Source organism: Argiope bruennichi, chromosome X1 (assembly GCF_947563725.1).
Source record: "Argiope bruennichi chromosome X1, qqArgBrue1.1, whole genome shotgun sequence".
In the NCBI taxonomy this organism is placed as follows: Eukaryota; Metazoa; Arthropoda; class Arachnida; order Araneae; family Araneidae; genus Argiope; species Argiope bruennichi.
The window spans coordinates 117318150-117345388 of record NC_079162.1 but is presented as its reverse complement, the minus strand read 5'-3'; the positions used below and the strand labels follow the sequence as shown (position 1 = coordinate 117345388).

Sequence of the window (27239 nt, the reverse complement as noted above, 5' to 3'; positions counted from 1 at the left end):
TTGAATAGTTTAGATATTTCATAGTTTAAAAAATATAGTATCATTTCAAATCAATTAGAATGTCACAAAAATAATTTTAAATTTAAGCCTTTTCTGATGCTGAAATTCTTTGCTTTTAATTTATTTAATGCATTTTCCTCACACCAATTTTTGAAGTTGTAAAAAGTGATATAAAAAGATCCCATTGTGAATCTAAGCTTTGTCGGCCAGTAGGTGGTAGTATAGAAATTTCTACATCAGTTACTTTCAAATTGTCTGAAAGTTAATAACTTAAATAAGTGGATAAGTTGCATTTAATTTTGTTTGAATGCTATCATTAATTTAAATAAGTAGATCAGTTACGTTTATCTTTTTTTCTGAATGCAGCTATTAATTTAAGTTTATTAATATACATTATTATTTAGTGGATTTCGTATAAATTATCATTAACTAGTATTTTAAAGTGAATATCTGTACAATGAAAACAATATACATATATTATAGCACAATAAAATAAAGTTTTCAGCAAGAAAAATATAATTCTCCAAAAGTACATATATTCTTTAAAAACGCCAAACCTGAATTTAATTCAAGTGAACTGTTGCAATAAAGATGTTCCTTTTTTTTCCTGCAATTTTACAACTGATGCAAAACCAACTTATTCACATTTCATTTTTTTCAACAATTTGCAATGCATTTCCTTGGAATGGCCGAGTGTCTCTTTCATTTTACCATAAAATGTTGCTTCAGAAAATTTATTACTTCAGATTCCTCAAAGCATAAACTAAAGTATATAGTATATTTAGGCTATTGAATATATTCAAGGGAAAATCAGCATAATTAACTATTATGTGATAATTTAGAAATGGGGGAAAGGGCTCCTTTCAATGATTTTCGCTGGACTTAAGTACCCACTACAAGGATTTTGAGCTTTTTTTTTAGTAGGAACTGGATAGTTACAAATAGCTATGCTGATGATAAATCTTTCCCTTCCAAAAAAAAAAGAGGAAGAGAGTAAGATTTTACTGACAGAAAGTGGGTGGCCAACTCTGTTCTAAAATTTTTGAAGATGACAGCATCTATCAAAATACCATAGAAAATTGTCAGATTTGAGTGTCGATGATATGAAAATCTTACAATCCCAGCTGGACACAAATACTTTCAAGACATTACAAGAAAACCTTTTCCTGCTGCAGATATAAACAAGAAATAACAAAAGGTGACACGAGTTGCTGAAGGATTTCGAGGAATGCTCAAATGCTTAATAGGCGGAGGAACATATGTCATCTATCACTTTCTCAGAAAAGTATTCTTCAAATATTTTATTTTCAAAAGATAAAGCGGCAACTATGCATTTTTTTTAATATAGAGCTCTTCAAAAGACTACTCGTTAGAAAATATATTACATGAAAAAGAGTAGCTTGAAAAAAAAAATGCATTTCTTCTTAAAGGAATTATTTTCTGATTTTTTTACATGACAGTGTTTAATCGCACGATATTAATAATTCAAATGGTAAAATTAGGATACGTTTCATTGTGAAAAACAGTGTTTGATACATAGAAATTAATTTACCGCTTTATGTTCTTTTCCATTTTTTTCGATCATGACAATTTTTAGTTTTATAAATTAGATCTATTACACACATGTAAAAAAGCTTTCAGAAACACTTTTTATATTAACAATTTTTCCAAATCAATATTATACATTTACATTAACTAAGAAATGCATTCTTAGAGTATTATTGCGTGGTTTGCCTTACTTTCTATACTTCAGAGAAACAATTTATTTTTTTGACGTTTTAAAATATTCTGGTTAATGACTATGCATTGTTTATTACCAACAATAAAATAGATGAAAAAAATGGCAACGGGAAAAAAAATCTCTACTAACCCATCACTAATTTTTTTTTGCAAATTACTAAAACAATCTAAAGAACCTAAATGTTATAAATGGACTTCTGCAGTATTTAAAATGATAAATCACATTTTCATTTATATAAATCCAATTTCCAAGTACCAATCAATCTATTAGTTGAATTAATTACTTACCGATCAAATAAAGTAGTCACTCGTTCCATAGCTACTAATAAAAATTCTGAATCCATCTGCTTTCCACTAGTATGACTTCTATCAGATGTTTTGGAAACATCAGGTACCAGTTCATTAGACCACATATTAGTGCTTTTCCCTAAATAGAAATTTATTAAATTTCAGAACTGCTAGCACATATTTAAATTCGAAGTAACGAAAAGGAGGAAAAATCAGACATTTTTATAATTAATCTGCATAAGTTAGGCTATTTTACAGTGAAAATATATCACAAAATGTATTTTATACTTTAGGTACTTTAACAAATCAACATTTTATATATGGCTTTATAAAAAGATTTGTTTCCATTTTTTTTTCTCTCAAAATTTAGGCTACTTCAGTATCAGGTTATTTACAACAATTCTATGGAAACCAAGTTAGTACAATAATATTCTTTAGTAACTAGCGATTCCAAATTTCAAACCTCACAGATATTCTTCAATTCTTTTCTTGCCATAAAGTCGTTAAAAGGAAAAATCTTCTAAACTATCGAACAAGTTAGTAACAGTGAACGAAATGACTTATTGACTAAACTTACTAAGTGATCTATCTATATGTTAAGTGCTGCGTATATATTGTTTTTATATAAAACCTTATTTGTCACCAAAAATATTAGTGGAAAAGTTAGATAAAATTTCTGGCAGCACAAAGATTCAAATTGTAATTCTGAAATAAGAGGGTGTGTTACACTATTACTTCACAGAGACATCATAATAATAAGCTGAAATAAATTCATTAAACTTACCTATATACATGCAAGATAAAAAAAATCCTAATGCAGCCATTGAAAAAACAGGAGTTCCAGTGCGGATTCTAAAAATTAAACTCCAAATTAGACAAAAGTAGAATACAGATTCAAATTGAAATTAAATACAGATATAAAGGAAGTTTGAAAACAGAAGTTGCAGTATTTGCTCGTTTAATTGTAGGGTTTGTAACATATTTAACTTGAAACTCTATACATTACATGCAAATATTGGAGACTTTTGGGGGCTTTATACCGATATCAAACTAGCATAATGAATTTTATTTAGAACCCTAACGATCATCAACATTAATAAAATCAAGATTAAAATGGAAAATTTGATAGGATATTTCCAAAATAATTGCTGATGCATTAAATGAAATATTTTGTTATAGTTCAGTCATCTGGGTCTTGTTATATATAGAACACTGACAGCAGTTTTGAAACCAGGTACAGCTTTATATTCCAGATAAAATAAAGAAGAGTAAGTAGTAAGTAGTATAATGCCAATTTCTTAAGATGAGTTAAATTGAAACTCTCCAAATTCAGTTGATATTTAGATGCAATGACAATCCACATTAGAAATTTTTTTATCAAGCATTTTTTCTAATGTTATTTTCCCTACGAAATGAATATTGCATTTTGTATGGGTTATTCTAAATTTACAAATCGTGCGGTTTATTTCTTTAATCACTATTTGTAAACTGGGTTTCTTTAATGCTTACAAAAACAAAATGTAGATTGCATGAAAATGCAACATATTTATAGGGTGTTTTGATTGGAATTCCCATTTCCCTACTTTTAATTATTAGATACATCTAAAAACCGACTTTATTGCATGCATACAGTAAATTATGTAAAAACAATAATACTCTAGCAGTAAAAAAATATCTATAAAGCATCAGAAAATGATTTAGAATAGGGCTACCTCGTTCCCAATTAAAGTTAAAGGCATTATATTATGCACACTTCCATAAAACAAACCATACAAAAAATATTTACTTAATAATTAACAAGTTTCAACTTAAAGCTACACAGATTGAAAGCATAAAAAGCATCTGCATAAATGAGTGAATTTACAAATTTATAAAATTTAAAAATATTACCTTTCAACAGTTAATTTCAACAAAACATTTGCTTCTTTCCCAGTTAAAATTTCAGCAACAAGAAGACGTTCTAAGCCATGGAGAACAGTTAAATATACTGCACCAGATACACATTCTTCACTGTTTCCACAAACATTAAGACAAATCTTTAAGAAAAAGAAACAAAATAAAACATGAATCATATTATCATTTTTTAAAGAGGGATTTCTCTATCACAAAAATGTAAAATAATTTAAGGAATTAAATTTTTAAAAAGAATTATATATGCAGGCTATGACAGTTAATTCAAGAAACTCGGTGACTTTCGCATACTTGTTACAGTAACACACTTTTCCTTCATTTCAGAAATTGTTTATTTACATTACTTTATAAAAAAATGAAGTGTACTATAGCTATAATTATGAAGAATGAAGAAATTCATAAAATGAATGATTATAATGCTTTATACAAAGCTGTACAGTTTATGGTTGAAGAAGATCAGATAAAAATCTATACCAACAATTTTAAATTACTTTTGTCATCTAGTTACTGAAAACTAAAACATAAATCTTATTACCAGTTTAAATTGAAAATTTTGAGGTGGCGTTTTTAAAAGAACAGTCAAAACATTCCAATACTTGAAGCTTTAAAACCTAGGTATTGATTCTTAAATAAGTTACATGTTTTCTAAAAACAATTAGTGATGAATATTAATAATAACTCATTTTAATATAAGAGATTCAGCTCAAAGATACATAGTAAATCATCCAGTGATAAAATCTCTAGTAAATCCTTTTGATTTAGTTTATTTCTTCGAATGAATTCTACAAAATACATATTGTTCACTCAATGATGCATGACAAAACTTCAGTATAAATTAATAATCTTCAAAATATTTTAGAGAAGTTTTTCAATAGGAACAAAGTTTTATAAGCCTTTTATAGGATTCAAGGTAAAAATAAATCATGTACCAGAATTTTGCAAATCATTTGTATAAGTCAAAGAAATAACCTACAAATCTGAGAACGAAAACGGAAAGTCCAATTTCCTCATGATGACTTAGAAACTGTTATGAGCATTATTCAGCAAAAAGTTGCATCACAAATAAAAATGATTATTCAAAAATAAATTGAGTGAGTTTGAAAAGCGAAATATTTAATTATACCTGATAAATTTTTTGAGAAAATTCTTCTTCTGAAATTTCTTCTTGAAAATTTTCCATTATGTAGAATGTTACAGCCCACAGAATAAGAACATGATCTTCGTTATCATTGCAAGGTTTTAAGCTAAAATTTTAAAAGCATTTAGTCATACTTGCAAATGTAGACAAACAAATGGAAAATATTTAAGTATATACACATACGAATCTGTTGTATCAAGATGCTTCAAAATATACTCTGTTGCAGTTGGTAACAACGGAAATGATTCATCTCCTCCACCTTGTTCAAGTAGATAAAGAAGTCCGTGAAGAGTAGAAATTTTAGTAGGGAGATAGGTACTTCTTAAGCTGAGTTCTAAAAGTTTCTTTAATTTATCTAAAATGTCTTGCTCCTGTTAATCAAATAAAATACTTTAAACAGTAAAAAATGCAAAATTTAAGAAAATAGGAAAATTTTCCAGTATTCATGATTTCAGAGTATTAATAGCTAATTATATATAATAATTAATCAAGCGTTTTATCAAAGAAAATCAGCTTACAATTCCTAAAACAGCAGCAGCTTTGCAAATACCAAAGATAAGATATTGAGCAATCACTTCATCTTCGGCAGGATGAATTCTGTGCACCTCTAAAAATGTATCAAGCATCCATTCAAACTGTGTCTTTTCCATAAATATATCAGATAAAGCAACAACCTAAAAAATAAGCTTTTTGTGAAGTTCCATAGTTTACAAATTTCACACATATTTACAAATAGCAAGAATAATAAGTATAAATAAAATAACCATCGAAGAAACTATCAAAATAGATATAAAATTTTTAAAAGAACTTCCAAAAGCCCTTTTTATAACCAAATTAACATTAATTTTTACATGGTATTAGAGAAAAATTTTAATACATATCTAATATATAAAAATGAATTTTTGCTTGTTCGCATTTTATAAGCTGCCGTACCGTCCATCCGACTGTGATAAAATTTTGCCAACTTATTGTTTGCACTTGCGCGAAGGTAATAGGCATCGTACAATTATTAGCATTTATTTTGAACATAATAAAATTTACAAACGAATCGTTTTAAACGTTTCTATTATTCAACATTATTTTAAAATTGACAAACAGCACATGTCATTCGGAGTTAATTGCACATATATAAAAATAAAATTATTATAATCGATGCCAAACAATGTGAGTGAAAAGAAAGCGAAAATATTTAGTGCAAGCGCTAATTTTTTTTCTTTTCGTTAATGAATAGTCATATATATATGTAATGATATTTTAAACTCTCAATTTCAATTTAATTAATTTCCAAGATTTTATCTTAATTTAGCTCATAGTAACTTCATTCTAAAAATATTCTCTTATTTCGTGATCCAATTCCACTTTCTCTACTAAATTAATTCAAGAGACGCTTCATAAAATTGCTTAGTCAGCTAAACGCCGATATTTTCACACGCTCGGCGTGAAGGGGTAAAAATGTCCAGTAAGCACATTCTTTCTTAAAAGATTCCTGTGTTTCCCTTACATGTGATTAACATGCGTCAGAAATCCCTATCAGAATCTTATTAATATATTGGTACTGTGAAGAAATATATTCCCTATCAAAATCTAAGGTTATATAAGGCGAGGGATAATTTATTTCAGCCCTTCTTCTCCACTTCGGCTTTTTGTACTGCGCTGCGGCGGACGTCTTGTCCGCGTCTCTGCTTGTAAATAATTATGCTTTCCGGATGGATTAAAAATAATTTAAAAAGATAAAAGGAATCTCTTCACTGTCTTCAAACTGCCTCATGCTTCACAACAAATAATGTTACATATTAAAAAGCAGACAGGATTCGAATTTGTTACATATATATACACAAAATATTGTCATTTAGCATGCACAATATTTTGGCTGCGGCAAACCGCACATATTATTCAGAATTTATTTCACAAATACAAAATAGAATTATTATTATCGATGCCGATCAAGGTAAGTTATATATGATGGAAATTTTCCAGTGCAAACATTAATTTTTTGATTTATTCAGTGAACTGATAGCTCACTTTCAGTTATACAAGAGTATATTATGTTAATTGCTGCGTCAAAAAATATGTCTCGCAAACGTTCGTCACTTAATAGATTTACCAGAGCAGCACGTAAAAATCAGTAAATTCGAGCTTTTCAAACAAGCGAGGAAAGACCGGCAAGCAATGAAACAGAATGTTTATGAATTGCAAATTCACGTGCTTCAGAATCTCAAGATCAACATGCGGCAAGAATCGACAGACAACGTTTATGTGCTAACCAATCACGCGCATCAGAATCAGAAGACCAACATGCGGCAAGAATCGACACAACTCTACTTAACGGAAAATCCAGTGGATAAGATGTGCTCATTCCAAGCATCCCCATTATTCCCACCGACATGCCTTTTGATTTCAAACGACTGCAGTTCCCCATTCGACTTGCATTCTCGATGCCCATCAACAAATGCGGAAGATCAATCACTTCAAGCGCAGATTGAACCTACACACAGCGCAGATTGAATTTCACACGGTCAGTTGTACATTGGATGTTCAGGAGTCTGACAGCCAAGAAATTTATTTGTTTTTCATATAGACAGAAAAACAAAAAATACTGTCTACCCAAAAGCATTTGATTAATAAAGTAATGTAATATATATATATATATATATATATATATATATATATATATATATATATATATATATATATATATAATAGATATTTCTCCTTTACATACCATTCAATTTAGATGAAATGAAAGAAAATCTTTTTTCTATCATTCCTAATTAAACAAGATATCGTTTGAAATTTGAAATAGCTATTTCCGAAATCTTTTCTTCTGCGGCAGCAACAAACCAGGTATCAGCTAATATTATATATAAAATCGGAATATAAATTCTTTCTCAATCTCTTAATGAACCAATGCATATTTTTTCTACTTACATACAGTTTTTAAAAAAAGCAACAAATAACAAATATTCTTTGATATATATTTTTTTTAATTTTAAAGTACTATAATGAAATAAAGGAGAAATAGTAATGAAATAAAATGCCACCGTTTCAGTAATAGCAAAAAAGTATTTTGAAATTATTCCCAGATTATATATATTTAAAACTTGTCGAAATTACCTTAGATATTGAAACAGCTACTACTACATAACAACTGTATTTAAAGCATTGCTGTGCTCAGTCAAATTAGGTAATAGTAATCTCTAGCTATTAGAGTTTCTACAACTTTCTTTCTCACCACCACACCATAGATGACTTTAACTGGTTCTCTTTATATCGATTAAAATTGTGCACGATGAAGATGCAGGCCAATCTTTTAGATGTTTATGGCATGGACTTTAGTTTAGTTTATATTAACGTCCCGTTTTAAAGCAACACTAGGGCTATTTTGGGACGGACCTCGTAATTTTGAACCACGGTCAGATGACGAGGACGACATCTGAGCTGGCACCCCCTCTCCACACCACACCAGCGGGAGGACATTTGGCCCTGACGGATTTAACATGCAACAGACCCCCCTTACACGCCGGTTCTTCGATGGAATCGGGTCTCGAACCTGAAACCCTACTGCTCACGAGCCGAAACCTTATCACCAGGCCACCGCGGCACTTTCTATGGCATTGACATCGGTCGTCTTAGTGTTCTTTAAATTATGTTTCGTTGCTGAGACAGTCTCTTTTAAAACTATTAAGAGAGTAAAGAATACTGCAGACGAATTTTATGCCGTTTAAAGGAATGGTATTATCAGAATTTGGTTCAAGTGATTACGAGGTGGCAATTTTTATTTGAAAGTTGAAGAATGTAGTAATGACAGATACGGTCCTTATCAAAGCCATGCTCGCTGGAAGTTCACGATATAATGTGCGCGAGAGAACGATGCCATAAATATTCCCAGGACAATTGGTACATAATCAGTTGATCAGAATGGAATATATCAATAGATGTGAATGTTCGGCTTTAACCAACTGACGGAGAGGAATCTTATTAACCGCATCTCTACATGCGATTTGCTTCTCAGCAACATGAAAGATATTTTTTCTTAAAAAGATTTGTCACAGGAGATGAAATTGGTGCTTTGTAACAAAATATGTGTCGAAAACACATTTATCTAAAGACAACAGACCTTCACCTGTCTCAAAATCTGCACTTCGCCGGAAGAAAGACTTTTTTGACTATTTTGTGGGACTGCAAACGTCTAGTCAACTACTATCTCTTTCTTCAATATTAAATCATAAAATCTGACAACTACTGCAATGAGTTTGATAAACTGAAAGCCACCACAACAGAAAAGACCAGAATTGACAAACTGACGAGGAATTATTTTTTATCACAGCAATGCAAAACTACATGGCGCAAGACCGTAAGAGAAAAGTTTTTAGAGTTTGACTGGGACGTTCTAATGCCTTCTCCACATTCCCCAGTCTTGTTTGAACTGATAATTACTTGTTACTGTTTTTTAAAAAATTGTTATATGATAAACGGTTATAATTCTTATATGAAATAAAAATACACCTCGAGAAATATTTTGTAAGCCAGAGCTAACAATTTTGGGAAGGAGAAATGACGAGGCTTATTGAAAGATTTAAGAAAGTGATAAAGGTTCATATATAACACAGTAAATCAGCATTTAATAATAAATATTATATATTCTTTTCTTATAGAAGGTAAAATAATTCTCGGACACTAATATGACGGATGTACAGCTCAGATATCACGATAACTCCAAAGGTAATCGGAATTCCACATTATTATTCAACGATAATTTTTCTTTGAAAGTTAACAAAGTCCGTACTTTTTGCATACTCCACATTTACAAGAGAGTTTTTGAACTTGTATGCACATTAGTCTGTGTGTTAACTGCTACATCAAAGACTGAATACAATCTTTTAAGAAGATGCCTCATCACTTTTATCAATTCAAAGCGTTTAAACTATACATACCTCAAGCGCAGCACGACATATTGCATATATTATTCAAAGAAAATAACATTGAATTAAGAATATGTAAATATACCTTTCACAAACAAAACCGACCAAGCAAAAAAAAAAAAAAAAAAAAAAGTGGGGGCAATTACCGATTTAGTTACTTCTGTCAGCAATGTCAATGGCGTGTATGGACATGTTTGAGGAGAAAGCCACTGGCTATAAAGATCAAGGAGAAAATGGAGACAGGAATGTATATCCAAACCCATAGCGGTGAGACACTGCTCTCTCAATTGAAAACTGGCAATTCCTCCAACACTAGCAGACAATGGACTAGAGTTGGAAGATGCCGACCCATCAAGGTCTTCACTGTCTTCAATTAAACCTGCTGCAGCATTCAGATATTCCAATGAAACCTATAAATAAAACTAATGAAATATTTCGTACATAAAAAAATGGAATGCAAAATTATTAAAAAAACCATAAATAAAAAAAATCTCAGAAAATGGATCTCTGATAAACAGAATTTCGAAATCAAACATTTTTCAACTGAAAAGCTACAAAGCATATAAAAATTAAGAATAATAGATAAGTAATCTAAATACATTCATAAGCAATCGTACAGTAGAATCAAATGCTAAAACACAGAAAGAGAGTAAAAGTATAATTTTCAACAATTTGAAATTGCTACAGAAAAATGGTAGCCTGCTTCCCTGCACTGAACTAAATATTTTAGGTGAGTTAATAATTTGAAGAAATTAACACAAACATTTTAATACTTTAGTCACAAAATCTGTTTCATTAATATTAATAAAAATTTATAAATTTTTCTGTTTTTCATCACAATAGAATCGATGCAAAATGTTTCATTAACTAAAAAGGCAAACTGAATTTATATGCTTTTTGAAACTAAATAGTAAGCAACATCATTAGTTTGCTACCAAAATCTAAATTATAACTACATGCATTCTACTTTCAATGCAACATTGTAATATCAAAAATGTCAATCATTAAAATAAATTATTTCAATTGAATATTTATTATTATGCAGATATTAGTGTGAAAAAAGCATCAAATAACATTGGAAATAAGACTACTATAATTATGCCATTAAATCTTGCGAGTAGTTTTTTGCAGAACGAAAGGGGAAAAGTCACTGTGACGTAAAGTCCTGGATTGGCTTTTATGGTTTGTGCTGAGTACTTGTTTCAAGAGAACCTTTATAACTGCATGGAAGATGTTTTGTCAAGATAACATTGTCGAACGTGATTCCCAGGGGTTCAGGCCTGAACAGCTGCAATTGGTGAGCCTTTGTCTGTGGCCAAAAGTATGGACAATGGCAACGGCACCCATCAAGCTGGTGAAAGAACATACCCAGAACTATCGAAGAGCTCATGAAGCTGCATTCTGTGTCACAGCAAAATGCTACTGAAGAGATTTGGTTAGGAGAGAAAGATATAATGGAAGCATAAGTGCAACAATCTTCTATTGAATTAAGGGAGTTGCTGAAAGCATGGGAAATTATTGCCTCTTATGTTGCGAAGCATTACTCTGATAAGGCAGTAACTATGCGCACTGCAAATTCATTTAATGATAATGTTGTGCTTCATTTTCTAAAATTTTTGAAGTGTAACTAAGGCCAAATGTTTTTAGAGTTTCTTGTAAAAAAACATTTATTATAAATAATAAATTACATTATTATCAATTTGTTTGAATATTTTTTTTTTCAAAATGGAACGGATTTCCTATTTAACATGGATTCCTATGGAAAAAATTGTTTCATTTAACGAGTATATCACATTACGAGAAAAATTCAGGTATGAATTAGGCTCGTTAATCGAGGTTCCATTGTAGGTTAATTATAATACTATTAAAAGTTGTACAAAGAATTTTAGACATACATAAAGAAAAGTTAAATTCAAAAGAAATTATATGAAATATACAAATATTTTCCATAGTTACCTGGCTAAAAGAATAAGAACCTGATGTGGCCGTCCTTTCAGTATTCACATTCAGTATTTGTTCTTCTAATCTAAATTTTAATGAATTATTCATCAAACAAATTATTGAATTTCGAAAACAATCGATTTCTATAATAAAGTATACATATAAAATAAAAAAGCAATCTTGAGAAGTTACATCTTGAAAAATATTTTTTACTAAGCACCAGTTTATTTTCAGATGGAAATGATCAAAAAACAGAAGTTTGATCAAAGCAAAGATACACAGAAAGAAAACGAGAAGTATCAGTAATGTAATCCAAAATGCTAATTCAGTGTTTTTAGTGATACTCTCGATAATGATTGAAAGCGAGAACAAGGGTGAGAAAGTTAAAGTATTTATAATTTGAAACGCCCAGAGAAAAAAAAATGTTTATTACATGCGTCTCTCTTCTTTTCTCAAGTATCAGTTTCAGACATACGTAATTAAAATCAGTATATTTCAAAAATTACATTTTTAATTCTACTATTTTTGATGCTTTAACTTTTATTAAAATATATAATACCAATTCTGGTGAATTCAAATCTAGATATAACTAGGTCACTACAGCTAGCAAATTATAACTCGAGAAATTTTATTCACTACAAGTTAAAATGACAGTACTAAAATTCACAAAATGACAAAAATTAAATTTAAAAAGAAAAGCAATCTAAGCTAGGCTAAAATCAACATAATTTTTTTTATCGTTATATAGTGATTTCATTCAATGTGATTTGTAGTAATTTCAGCCGTTGAAAAACCAGAAAAGAGTGAAAAAAATCCAGTTAAAACCTTAACGGAGTTGTATTTTAACAAAAGATTTAAGTTTAGAAGCGATAAATAACACAGTATTCCAATAACGCAATTACCGCCTGAAATTGAGAAAAAATCGCACGGAAATAAAACAATTAAAAAAATATATAATGGAATATTGCTAAGTCTAAACAATGAAACATAAGGATACAAAAATCTAATTTTTCATAAAACGAAGTAAAATATTAAATGGTATCAAAACTTCAAGGTTACTAACTCTAAAAATGAAATAAAATATACTATGTATATTAAGTCGACTTTAATGTTTTCACAGTAGTTACTCAGTGATGCATAATAATTTCAAAGCATTTCAGGAAAATCGAATTTTTTAGTAACAGCAAGGAAGAAAGATAATTTAAGGGGGGGGGATTCGAATTTTCACTAAGCCAGTATTAGAAATTAAAAGTTTTATCTAGTTCCTTTTTCTTTTAACTATAAATCAGGTGCATCTGATTTAATTTACATACTTCCTATATTTTATTTAAGTCGTTTCAAGTATTTTTGATTCCATATTTTAATCAAGTTTTATAATTTTTATAACAGACGAGAATGATATGAAAGACGAGAGCCAACACATAATTATTCTAGCCTACTTTTAATCGCATTGGAAAAACAACGTCGAAACAAGACGCTTGAAGAGAAATTGGGATGGGATTTTTTAAATAATTATAAATGAAAAAATAAAATAAAAATGACAGTAAGAACAATAGCGCTTAGCCATAATATGAACAATAGCGTAAAGCCATAACTATTGCAAAGACATAGATGACATTCATAACTGTTTAATACGAGTGCTGATAGCCAAATATGAATCAATTACCAGGTTTTAACGCACTTCTTCCTTTCCGATATTTCGTAAAAGGGGTTTTCAGACTTTCATAAATTTAATTTTCAATTTTCACTCGAATTTGGGGAAAGGAGAATTCTAGGGTTTTTAAAACTTATTTTAAGATTTGCATTTCGTGTTTTCCGCCACTATCGAGATCATTGTCGGGTATCACTAATTGGAGTCCATGCTTACGAATACCACAGGTTGGGAATCTGAACAAAAGAAAATATTAAGTCTAATAAAAACTACAAATCTTTGCAATTACTAGGATAATATTATAATAATAAAAGTATTAACAACTGAAAGAACTATTCATTAGGTATTTCAGTCATATAAAAGTTAAAAACAAAAACTGTCAGTTTAATAAGAACTTGTCGTTAACAAGTGATAAGAATTTGTACCTTTCGAAATGTAAAAGTTTCTGTAATGCTGTGTGAATTGGAAGTCTAACACACATAAGTTTTTTACCGCACCTGAAATGAAATATAAATCATAAATTAATTATTATGGAAACATCTATGATAAATATAAAGCACACTTAAAATAGCATGATTATGTTTAATCATCATCAAAATTTTGCTTTTTGATTGTAGTAAATCTTCCATTTGTTTACCTGAATACACTTAAACTCTCCGACATTAAACAAATTTTTTTTTATCTATTACTCTATTTATCACCCAGATAATATTGACCAATATTATTTATTATTTACTTTTCATTCTTTTAATTACCATCAAGTAATTAAACTATTAAAACATTTTTAATGATGATATAGAAATTACAAAAATTCAAAATATTTGAAATTGATTTCCTACACTAGAACTTGTTAGGAGTTCTTACAAGTGTTTTTTGAATAGTATGAATACAACAAGCAACATTTATATGCCATTTACTATGTATGTTATCCTAACAGATCACTGGTATTGATCTGGATACTGAGGACAAAAACTGATTGAATATTGCAAGATTGATTGAGCAAAATGTCCATATACGACTTCTAGTTGAACATTCTAAGAACAAGTTCAAACCAATCTATACCTATACTCAACAAGATAAAATAGAACAATTAGGTGTTTTAACATGCAGACTTTGGGCTTATATGCAATCTGAAAATTGCATGATGCGAAAATCGTTTATTTGGAAAAATGGAAAGAAACAGGTACTTAAAATAGTTACTATAAGTCAGCTAGCTTAATGGACATCAGCATATATATTTTCCTGTAAATTGTGTGGTATAAAAATTAAATGGCTGATATAATCACATCAGATGAATCAGGCCTAAAAAAATATTATATTAATAATGTTTCATAAGATCTATTCAAAATTTTCTCCCACATGTTTTATGTGTCTAAAAGGAATAAAAATTGATAATAGATTGAAACAATACCTAAACATATAATATTATGTAAATAAATATATTATATTATGGAATTTTTATGAAACATTCAGTGAAAAAACATTCAAGGAAAAGAAAATTTTTTCTATATGATAATGCTCAAGATGTTAGCCTGTTATCTTATTTAGTATAACAAGTTTTGAAATTTCAGTTCTTCAAATGTTCTATTAATTTTATAAACTCACTTTGTATGCTGAAAGGCCAAAGGCTTATCACGAGGTTGTATCAAAAAGTAACTGTTTTGAGGATTTCCAGGTTGAGGTAGAAGCAAAGTTTGCAGTAAAAGTGATGTAATACTTTTCACGGCAAGGCAACTAGTTCTGATACGTTCTTGATCCTCCTCTTTCCCATCTATATCATCTACTGGAGTTGCGCTTAAAACTCCAAGCAATGCCATCCAAGTTTCTTCAAACTGTTGGCGTGATATCCAACCTTAAGAAAAGACTTTCGGTCATTTATTATTTACTCATTTGTTCCCCAGAAAGGGATATATCAAGAGTCGTGAAATTTTAAATTATTCCTTTTGCATACTTCTACTCACATTTTACCAATTAATAATCAACTATTAGTTTTTTGGATATAGTAACAGAGATGCATGACTTCTGGGATTTATGGCCATTTTCTTGATTAAGATTTACTCACCAGGAATTTAAAACAATAGAAGATAACTAGATAATGTACTGAGGATTACAATCATTCCTCTGTTTAGTAATATGAAGTTCTAATAACTTACTATTTTTTTAAAGATATCTTTTTAATCTCCTAAATAACAAAGTTTTCTATTATTTATCATAGTCTTATTTGTTACTAGTAGCAATCCCTAAATCTATTCAAATTTTAAATTCTATTCTACTTATTTCTGAGCTTTTAAATTAATAATTACCAAACAGATATGCAAACATTGTAGAACAAACTAGGCAAGATGATAATATCTGGTCTAGTCATGCATTAAAAAAAATCTAAGGAACAAAATATACAATATTGCATTATATTTAAACCTAAAAGCAATAATTAAAGTGCATAATGAAGTTATATATAAAACTGGAAGTTTTAAATGGGATTAAACAAATTAGCATTCATTTAAATTTGGCAACTGTCCCTCATTTTACGATTTAAATTTATTAATAATATGGCAAAAATCTAAATGCATAGTTATATTGCTTAATTAAAAATTAAAATAAACAAAAGCTTGAATTTATTTATTAAACTAGAATAAAAAATTACCAAACTGTTTTTAAATATACTGAATAAAACGAACTTTATAAAGAATTTCAATCAAAGATTACTATAAGTTCTTGGAAGAATTTTATTTTATTTTAAATATTAGGTATACATCTTGTTTTAATGAAGGCATACCTAGAGAAGAAAAATATATGGAAGTGAATGAATTTCAGAAATTAAAGAAAAATGAACAAAAAAAAATGCAATACAAGATTTAATATTATATAATTTGTAATAATTTCCATAAAGAAATTTAAATAAATGAATCTATTTAATCAACAATCAGAGCACAATAATACCATAATACAGATTGCATTAATTACCAAGAAGATTAATTCTGTAAATAAACTGCTTCAGTACATCTCTATCCTGTAAATATTCACCAGGCGGAGGAGGAATATTAGTTTTGAGATTGCCAGAGAACTCAGGATTCCATCCAATACTCCACAAGATGGGCGGCGTCCGTGCAAAGCTATTTACCAAAGGCAATCTTGCTAAACCTGCATTAAAATTATTTATTTCATTTTATTCAATTCTTCATTTATTCAATCCGATTCAAACAGCAAAACGTATAAAACATAAATTAGCATACACTTTAATCAATACATAACAATTTCCACAATTAAATAATAAAAACATAATTAAAAGAAACAAAAGTTAATGCCTGGTTCTCATAATGTTTGAAATGAAACCATTAGGTTAATTTTAATTTATTTACCACACACACTATCTAAACTTAGAAAATTCGAGATAATGTAATTGAAAGTCAAACTTAAATTCTCAACTGATATATGCTTATTGAATTTTCAGAATATATAAAATATTTTATTAAGTAATAAAAATAATTCGATTAATAATAGCAGAAATTTTTGAGAAGATTGATTTCTTACCTCTTATTACACTTTTCAAAGGATTAAACAAGTGCTCAGGTATATCTGTTTGATAATCTGTAATTTGTTCAAGCCAACCTATCATTTCAATCATGTATATGCAGGCTTTTCGGGCTTGAAACTGTTCTACAAAAACATAAAAACAATAAACACTGATGAAAAAATTCTTTACCATGTACTTATCATTCAAAAATTTAAAATATTAAAATACCACTTTTTCATTTAACTTTCAGGAATACGAAAGGTTGGGAAAATTAACTGTTAAAAAGGTTCACCGATTTTAATTACTTTTTAAAAATTTATCAAAAGGAGTCAAGTACTTAACAGCAATTCTACAGTGACTGGATAGTATTATATATGGAAATTCAATGATAACAATAGATCTTAATCAGTTTTTCGACTTTTAAGGCATTTGCACTATTGGAATATATGTCGTATTGCTAATACAAATATTGTTTTAATGCAATGTTACAACAATTATTGTTTAAACTATTATTTCATTTTTCTTGTTTGATTTCAATTAGTAATCAATTATTATTGTTTTACCATGATTATATACTTTTTTATTAATTTTTAAAAAAAATTAATTAATAGTTTTATTTTTAACAACTTTTGATTTAATATTGAACTGTTTTCAGTATTGTTGAGCTATTACTCTATTTCCTTGGTTTAAAGCAATTATGATTCAATTTTTGATTTTTATTTAACAGTTCTTTTATCCTTGAAAAAATTATGAAATATTAACAGAGTTCATGAATTTAATGTACCTTTCCGATAAAATAATGTTAATACTTATTCTGTAAAATATTACCATTGCATTGATACCTTTAGATATGATTTGTCTAACCAAATGACCATACTTAAGGCCCCTTGATCAGCGCATTCGGAAAATAATAAGCACCATATTTACTATTATTATTATTATTATTTCTTTTTCAAAATTCAATTTCTTTAGTAATTTTCTATAATTGATCTTAATCTTTACATTTTTGTTTTATTTGTAAAGAGGAGGAAGAGTGTTACTTTAAGGGAAATAATATTCGAATTTTATATTCATTCTTCTTCATTAGTGATAGAACAGCTCCTTAAAATGGGGATTAATTCTAAATGGGAATTATATAATTAGATAACATGTGACTAGTGACATGTAATATAAAGCTATATTACACACACACACACACACAGTGAGAGAGTTTTGGAAACGAGGAAAGAAAAGTGGTAAATTGGAGATGCCATTCACAACTGTACGTTTTAGAAATCATTTTATCAGTGTAGTGCTGTATTTTGTAATATTTATATGAAGGTACATATATAATCATAAGTTTAGACTACTTTACTGTTATTTTTCTACTTTGTACACACATATATAATCTGAAAATAAGTTTTTATGTCAATATCTGTGAGAAGGTAACTTAGCAAAAAGAGCAGACCAAGAGGAAGAATCATCACTTAAAAAAGAAGAAGGAAGACAGAAAGAAATTGTATCGGTTAGATTAACTTTGAACTATTACATATTCAAAATTCTTTTTTAACTTACAATCCGTCTCATTACCATATTGGAATGATTGGCGGGCGCCATGACAAACATTTACATTTGGGAGCATTACTTCGAGGTAAATAGTAGAATTACTTAGTGTAATTATACTCTTTCAGCAAATTCAACAGTTCAGAAAAAATAGTTAGACTTTTAATTAAAACTTGGGCCTTAATATTCTGTAAAACAATAAGTAGGGATATCAGACTTTGTACGTTTTCCTTTCCCTAACTTAAATTCTTATGACCTAACCACTATCAGAACAATCTTTCAGAAATTCAAGTTCATATTAGAATGCCAAAGAAATATTCAGAAATACAATAGAGAAGGAGTGACTATTTTTAATTCTTTGTGATAGAATGACAACTCTCAACCACCACAGCAAAGAATCATACTCATATTATACTGAGTCGGGAAGCTTAGGAGATACATAAAATTGGAAATAATATGTTAGAAATTTCGCTTGCGTGTAATTACATATTTCCTCTTAATTTTTTAAAAAATAATGTTCTAAAATGGCCAAACGTAAGTTAGAGAAAGAAATGTACCGTGAAATCAAAAACAGCGATGAAGAATTTGATTTTGACTCTTTGAACATTGTTTTCAAAATATTTATACTTGTAATTCTGATAGTGATGTAATTCTAATGAAGTGACGTGTGACTTTAGAAATTTCCAAAGATAGTAAAATAGAAAATGAGTATGGCGGAAATTCATAAATCCGAACACCATGACACTCATGTATAAACTTAATACGATCACAAATGGTTAAAGCGATGAATTATAACTTCTTTGCAAGCAGAGGTGGCGGCAGACATTTGCCGACGGGAAGGCAAGCCAAAGCCAACAGGGGGGCAAGCACAATATCTCTCATTTAGCTTCAAATAACTCATAATAATTAATTCTACATTTAATTAAAGAAAATCAAGTATTATTTAACTTCTTTTTTATTGAGATGCTGATCCTTTCTTTCATTGTTAAAACTTTACAAAGGAATTTGTAAAAAAAAAAAAAAAATGTTCTCGGTTTATTTTAATGGGCATAAAACAAACTGTCAATATTTGAGTCTATTTCTTTTTGAGACTGCTGAGATCTCATTTCTCTGAGATCTAAAATTATAAAAAAATATGTTATATTCCTTTCTAGATTGCTGAATATAGATAGAAACACAGATTGCGCCAGAATGACGTGTCATGTTACATGAACAAATGCATGCTCGTATTTCATATCAGAAGCAATTTTAAAAAGTGTTCAAAGAAAAAGTTTTATAAAAGAAGCTTTTTCAGAAATCTAAAATAAATAAAAAATATTCGATGTTTTCACCAAAAATAGATTTTTCAGCAAGTTCCCCCTATCTAAAATATTTGTTAAATCAGGATTGCAGCAACGAGCAGGAATTCAGATGTGTTTCGAATCCAAGGATTTTAATGCGCAACAAAAATACAATAAATTTAATTTAATACAACAAAAAATTTACTATAGTTCGCACAAGATCAATATAGAATGCGGAAAAGATACAATGATATCATTTCTTAAGAATACTGGAGAAAATATTTTGTAAATATATGTACAAACTTACTATTTTATATAAGATATGAAAAATATTCTTATGAAAAATGGACTGCTTAAACATTAGATCCCCCATGTATTTATTTTTCAATATATATTTAGGCTTAAAAGACCAATGAAATTTACTAAGAAACAATTAGATCTTGAATAGGAATTCACCTATCTTCATTTTTAGGCATGCGTTCTTATGGTTAAGTACTTTTTTTAATTTAAAGTTATTGCAAGCTAATATTTCTCCCAACAAGTGAGTTTTATCCCCTCAATTCCATGCATTGGTTTTTCTTAACCCCTTCGTATACAATGACGAGTCTGATTCACTATGGAATTACTAAATTTTTAACTTAAACTCTGCAATTAAGGGAAAGTATTAAATAATTTAAAATGCAAAAATCACTTAAAAACGCATTATTACCTCAAATGCCCTTATATTATTCTAGGGATTAAGATAACAATAATTATCCCAAATAATATCTACCATCTAATTAGGAAGTTAAGTACATTCGTATGTCAAGGGGTTAATGTGCTATATATGAATATTCTTTGAATAACAATTTTAGTCATCCTTTTACCAAGATATCTTTATATAAAGTCTATAAAAATTTAGAAACATCTGAAATCATATAGATTTTGCTGCGAATAGTAATTGGAAAAAAAAAAAAAAAAAAAAAAAAAAAACGATACATTTTTCGATTATATAGTCATAATATTGAATACAGAGTTTGAATAATTTAGGAAGTAATTTATTTAACAAATTTAGTGCATACTTGGTTAAATTCTTTTAGTGTAGCTAAAAAGCTTCCATACCACAAATATTTTTTGTCGTCATTTGTAGTCGGTAATACCGCTTTAGTGCAATAAGTGTAGCTTGATAAATTAGATTTCAAAAGAAAACAGATATTTTGCTGTAAATAAACTTAATTTGCAATTGTGCAATTTACTTCAGTAATTTATAATGGAAGCCACATAATTTCGCTACAGTAAAGTAACTTTTTTTAGCATGCATATACACAACCATGTAAAAAAAAAAAAGAGTTTGATGAAATTTAGTTTAACCCTTAACTAGATTTTAGTCAGGCAATTCTCATAGTGAAATGAATAAAATCAATTTACCAATTCGCTATTGAGGAACTACCAATTAGATGAATAAGACGATGATTAACTTTAGAACTTAAATTTGAATAACGAATTGTGGAAAACCACTCTATCGTCTTATTCATGAATAATATAAAAGCTTCAATTTCTCTAATAATTCTACTGACAGGTAATCGAAGTGTCTAATGAAAATAATTTTTTCCCATAATCTATGAAAAAATCTTAGCCGAAGGGAAAAAGATTAGTCGAGAAAAATGTGACGTCTTCTTCACTTGTCAGCTTATTGAATATTTTGCTAAATATAATATAAAGTATATGCTGAATGAGCATTATAACATTTAAATCAGATGACTGGGAATTTGGATTTAACACCGTCGGCATCCATCTCATTGAAGTCTTAGCCCACCGATCAAAATTTTTTTGGCAAAATGCGACATATTTTATGTCTTATTCACATGTCACCTTGTCGGTTATATATTGCCTGAAATAATGGAAATAAAAAGCTTGATGAACAACATTTGAATCAAATGTCTGAAAATTTACAGGTATAGTCTTCGACATTCATCACATTCAGTTAACACTCGGCCAAATTAAAATTGTCAGCAGAAGGCGATATCTTATTCAATCGTATATATTGCCAAAACTAATGCAAATTATAAGTTAAATGAACGACATTTCAATCAAATGTCTGAAAATCGGCTAGACTTAACGTCTTCGATACTCACCGCATTGAGTTCATAGTCGGGCGATCGAAAATTCCCAACAAAATGAGCCTATCACCTAGTCGATATCTTATTCACTTGTTAGCTTGACGGTTATTTGTCAAAAGTAGTATAAATTATAAGCTGAATGAACGATATTTGAATCAGATGTCAGAAAATCTGCGAACTTAATATCTTCGTCATCTACTGCATTCAGTTCTTAGTTGGTCTATCAAAAATTGTCCGCAAAATACGTCATATTATTGACCTACCACTCTATCAATTATTTTGGCAAATACAGTCGAAACACTTTAATCGTTACTTGGATATTTCGACTGTTTGCAATATATTAACTTCAAAGCAGTTTTTAAATAATCATATTCGACAATGCGCAACCTACAACCTCTACTCTCTACAACCATCCTGAAGTGGTAAACACTTTTACCGACGAAACTCTGAATCTCTCGCCGACGGGGGAGCAAGACGCTGCCGACACGGGGGCAATTGAACACCCTTGCCCGCCTACTACCGCCACCTCTGTTTGTAAGCTTACAAGAAAATTTGTTAGTTCATCAAATTTTAATGAAGACTGATAGTAACGTCGAAATTTTCCTTCTAATCTTAATCTTGATATTATAAGCATTTGCCCCTCTGTCTATTTACTAAATAGGAATTTTTTTTCCATGGTTTCAAAAAGATCGCATACATTAACACCAAAAAGAAATGGAATAACACTAATCTTGGAGGAATTGCATAATACAGTGTTTGAGTCTGATAAATTGCCATGACCTATACCTTATAACAATACAGAGATCAATAATAGCATCATGACAACAATCCATCAATCTCATTAGGTAATTGACTAATTTTTAGCAAAACATAGAATTTTAAATGCAATACTAATCTAACAAAAATGTGTGCATGTTTTCTTTTCAAAAGGCGATAATTTCTCCTCTTTGACTGCTTTTTCTGTCAAGTGACTTCTACAAAAGTATTCACATAAAACACTTTAATTATATATATAATAGAACACGACACCAACAATAAAAGAAACACATCACACAATTATGTTGTACTAAATTAATCTTATGATAAAAATTACCTTCATAAATACAATTCTATATTAGCAATACACAATATACACAAAATAAAATACAATTCTATATTAGCAAAATTATTTCTAAGAATAACCATACTGATTGAAATCTTCAAATTATTTACTTCTTTTATATTCAACATTCTTTTACATGTTATATATACAGGGTGTCTCAAAAAACTTAATCGCGGCTTTTATTCCTGAAATATTGATCGCCGACGTATACTGTAAATTACAAAGCTGCGTAAAAAAAGATGCAAATTGCTATGAAATCAATTAAAATTTTCAGGGGATTAAACTTTAAAAAATACAAAATTTAAATTTTTATACGGACCCCGTACAAAAAAATTGGCATTGAGTAAAATGTGCCGCATCCTCTAATAAGGTCATGTACGAAATTTCAGTATTTTATCACAAAAAGTCTCAAACATATGAAACTACATAAATGCTGACATAAACCACTATTCGATGCCTGGATATGAGTTCGCAAAGAGAAAAAATCATGTCGGATGTTCGTGTTTTAGGAGTCGTACACAAATTAACAAAGAAAGTAATGATTGAATAAATAAATAATAATTTTACTATTTATTTGTTCAAAAGTATTAAAAATGTGTAAAAATAATAACTTAAAAGAAAGATTACATAACTTAAACGAAAGATTAAATAAGATTTTTTACAAGTTCACTGACTGTGCTATTTTTAAATTATATTCTGTAATTTATGATATAAAATTTTAAAGTATTTTTCAGGGAGCATAGATTTTAAAATATGTATTTAAAACTAAAGATATAAAGTATATTTAATTTTCTTATGATGCATTCCTGAGTCGCGACATCTGCACTGAAGCTGTAAACCTTTGCATTTTAATTTGTGATTGATCCTTCTTCAACTTTGTTTTAACATATCTTTGAGAATTTTCATGAGAAAATTCTGAAATTTTGTACATGACCTTATTAGAGGATGGGGCACATTTTACTCACTGGGAATTTTTTTGTACAGGGTCCGTATAAAAATTTAAATTTTGTTCTTTTTAAAGTTTAATCTTCTGAAAGTTTTCATCTATTTCATAACATGTTGCATCTTTTTTTAAGTAACTTTGTAATTTACAGTATATCTCTATGATCAATATTTAAGGAATAAAAGCCGCGGTCAAGGTTTTTGAGATACCCTGTCTATACATATAAAACACTGTATACACGTTGCACACAGTATATTATATATATATATATATAGTATGAACATATTATTTTTATCTAACCCTGGTTTTCGCAATCGTCGACATATACTTTTAGTCACAAAAACCTTTCAAATACTTTAAACATTAATATAATAAAACTTCTTTTGAAAATAAATAAATAAAAACATAAGAAAAATTACAAAATCTAACTATTTATACCTCTATTAAAATACATGTAAATTTTTGTTAAATATAACTATTAAGAACGGCCTATCGTTCTTAACAATTAAATTTAATAAACGTTTACATATATCCTAAATGGTACAAAAGAAAAAAAAAGTCGACAACAGCAGGACAAAAGCTAGCATATATTCTATTTTTAAAATTTGAGCTGACTTATCATCAGTGGTTATTCGTCCATAAGTGCTGCAGTACCTCCTGAAATTATTTTTAAAATAATATTTTCGCTTTTTTAACGAATTTCTTTACTTCTCCACTTTGAGAGCTCGACGATGAAAGAAAATAGGAAAAGGTATTAAAAACGTAAATATCAAATAAAAAAATGAATCAATGTGTCGGGCGATTTGTCACGCAGTCCATAAACCTATTGCGCGTGCAATTGATTGTTTGATTGAAGATCAAAAACAGTATTTTCCTTTTTTTAAAAAAAAATTTTAGGCGCTGTAGCTGCAATCACAGCAAACCCAGCTTGGAGTACTGATCACTCCCCCCCCCCCAATTTTCGTCTATATTCTCGCGGGTGTCCACCACCTTCCTTTCTTATTGTACATTTATGTTTTCGATACGTTGCTTGACAGAATCTCATATACTTATACAGTATTCACTTTCTTTTGATTGCGGTTAGACTTCGAAAAAATGATGCGTAGAAAATTTTCTTAAGTCATTCAGATGAAATTCTTAAAAAGGAATAAGTTATCATTAAATTATAACGAGTAAAAACCGTTGCGAATTGCAAATAATTTTTTTACGTCTTATCTTATATTCATGTTATCGATATGTCTACTTGAGGAGAGGAGAGTGTGACAGGAGGGGGATTCTTTGAATTATCACTTCAACATTCACATAATTTCCTAATGACAAAACTACAAATAATTCATATCATGCACTGGCTATTTAATGTGTTTGAAATGAAACGAACTTCATATATGGATTCGAAATTTTTTTTAAAAAAAATTTGCTACATATTTTTTTTAATTAATTGATTTATTTTGTAATCGTAATCTCTGACGAGCCGCCTTTGCTTAGCATGTAAGAGAATTTCGATATCCGTATTTTTCTCCCTTATTTTAGGAATGCGAGCAAACCTAGAAATATATATGAGCGCTCATATGAACAGCATAGAATTATTTCTTTTTTATTTTTTATTCTATTCAGCAATTTTTTATTCTTTATCTGGCAAAGTATTTTTTCTGTTAGTAGTTCTCTATCTGTTTCAATCCAGTTTTTATGGTTAATTTTAATTTGAGCGTTCCTGAACATTATGTAGTTATGGGATCACAGATTTCCCATTTTATTTACATTTTTTTAATGCTGGATTATAGCAAAGGTTAATGGGATGAGGTCTACAAATATTTTGCTTCAGTATCACTTTTATTTTCTATTTGAAGATGAATTTCCACAAAAATGTGTATTTCAGGGTTTTCGGAAAAAATTATCATTCTTAATTTTCTACCATGTAATAATTCTACAATATTTTTAATATCTCAAGCACTTTTTGTATAAATTTATTCATTTTATTGTTTATTTAATCATATTTTACTTTTTGGTGTTAATGTTTGAAATCATTCATTATCTTTTTTAAGCAGGTCCCCCCCCCTAGCCAGTGTCACGTCTCATCTCTTTTCGATAGTGGATCACTATTTGCTTCAAACCAACTTTCATAATTATTTTCGATTTCAGTATTTATGAACATTATGGATATATAAGATCCCACTGAACAAAAAAACATTCTATGCTTCTACATATTTATGTTTAAAGCATACTATAAATAACATTTTGTACTAGTTATATTTTTATAATAATAATATTCTTAATTACTCTGCCAATGTGTATGAGATTTTCTATCACAACTTCCACTACATAATCTGTGACAATCATAATCTGAGATACCATTAATAGGATAAGAGCCCATCTAGATGGGCAAACTCTTCTAGTGTCTTTTTATTTAAATTAAGAAGAAAATAAACTATTGGCTTAAACATTTTAAATTTATATTAAAATCCAAAGACAGTATACATCAGATTAAATTTTGAAAACAAAATTTTTTACCTGTGGTAAGGGATGGATTTTCTGGTGGAGTAGGTTGAGAGAGTGAGTGTTTATTCTGTTGCACTGAAAATTTACAAAGTAATTTATTTTAAAGAATAAAAAAGAAAAAGAAAAGAAAAGAAATAACATTAAGCACAAAAACAGTCATATATGTCAAAAAAAATTCTTAAATACCTTTAGAATGCAAACGATTAATAGAAAGTAAGCAAATCCCTTGCCAAAATTAATTAATTGCTTATAATAACAGTGCATAATACATTATTTTACATCTCCTAAAAGTGAAAATTCTGAGTTTCATTTCTTGCTGTACTATAAGCTAAATAATTATAAGAAAAATTAAAATAATTGAGAAACAAAACTAGTATCACATATCTTGTCTTAAAGCCTTTTTGAACCATTAGTAATAATCATTTCTACAGTTTTGTACATATATCCTAGCATGATTTCCCTCAAAATGTTGTACTTCATATAAATTCAATTTCCCATGAAAAAAAATGAGCTTGATTAATATATGAATCTACGATTTTTATTTATTCTGTATTGTGTTCATTGACATTCTGAATGTAAGAAAGTATAAACAACTATAAACTATATATATTAAAAAATCATTGTTTTGAAATTTAGAGTATGCATTTTGAATTTCTAGGAATTTCTTAAACA

General features: G+C 28.8%; 1 protein-coding gene across 3 annotated transcripts in view; it reads right to left on the bottom strand.

Annotated features, from left to right (window-relative positions):
* LOC129958136 (huntingtin-like) overlaps positions 1–27239 on the bottom strand; it is a 131236-nt gene that overhangs the window by 6100 nt on the left and 97897 nt on the right. For all 3 annotated transcript variants that reach the window (XM_056070348.1, XM_056070350.1, XM_056070351.1), the window contains 13 exons: positions 26580–26642; positions 17123–17248; positions 16556–16732; positions 15197–15443; positions 14017–14088; positions 11956–12025; positions 10146–10409; positions 5596–5751; positions 5261–5448; positions 5063–5183; positions 3919–4064; positions 2813–2880; positions 2029–2167 (listed from right to left, as the gene is read on the bottom strand). In XM_056070348.1, coding sequence (XP_055926323.1) covers positions 2029–2167; positions 2813–2880; positions 3919–4064; positions 5063–5183; positions 5261–5448; positions 5596–5751; positions 10146–10409; positions 11956–12025; positions 14017–14088; positions 15197–15443; positions 16556–16732; positions 17123–17248; positions 26580–26642 — 1837 coding nt within the window. The remainder of the gene's footprint in view (positions 1–2028; positions 2168–2812; positions 2881–3918; positions 4065–5062; positions 5184–5260; positions 5449–5595; positions 5752–10145; positions 10410–11955; positions 12026–14016; positions 14089–15196; positions 15444–16555; positions 16733–17122; positions 17249–26579; positions 26643–27239) is intronic.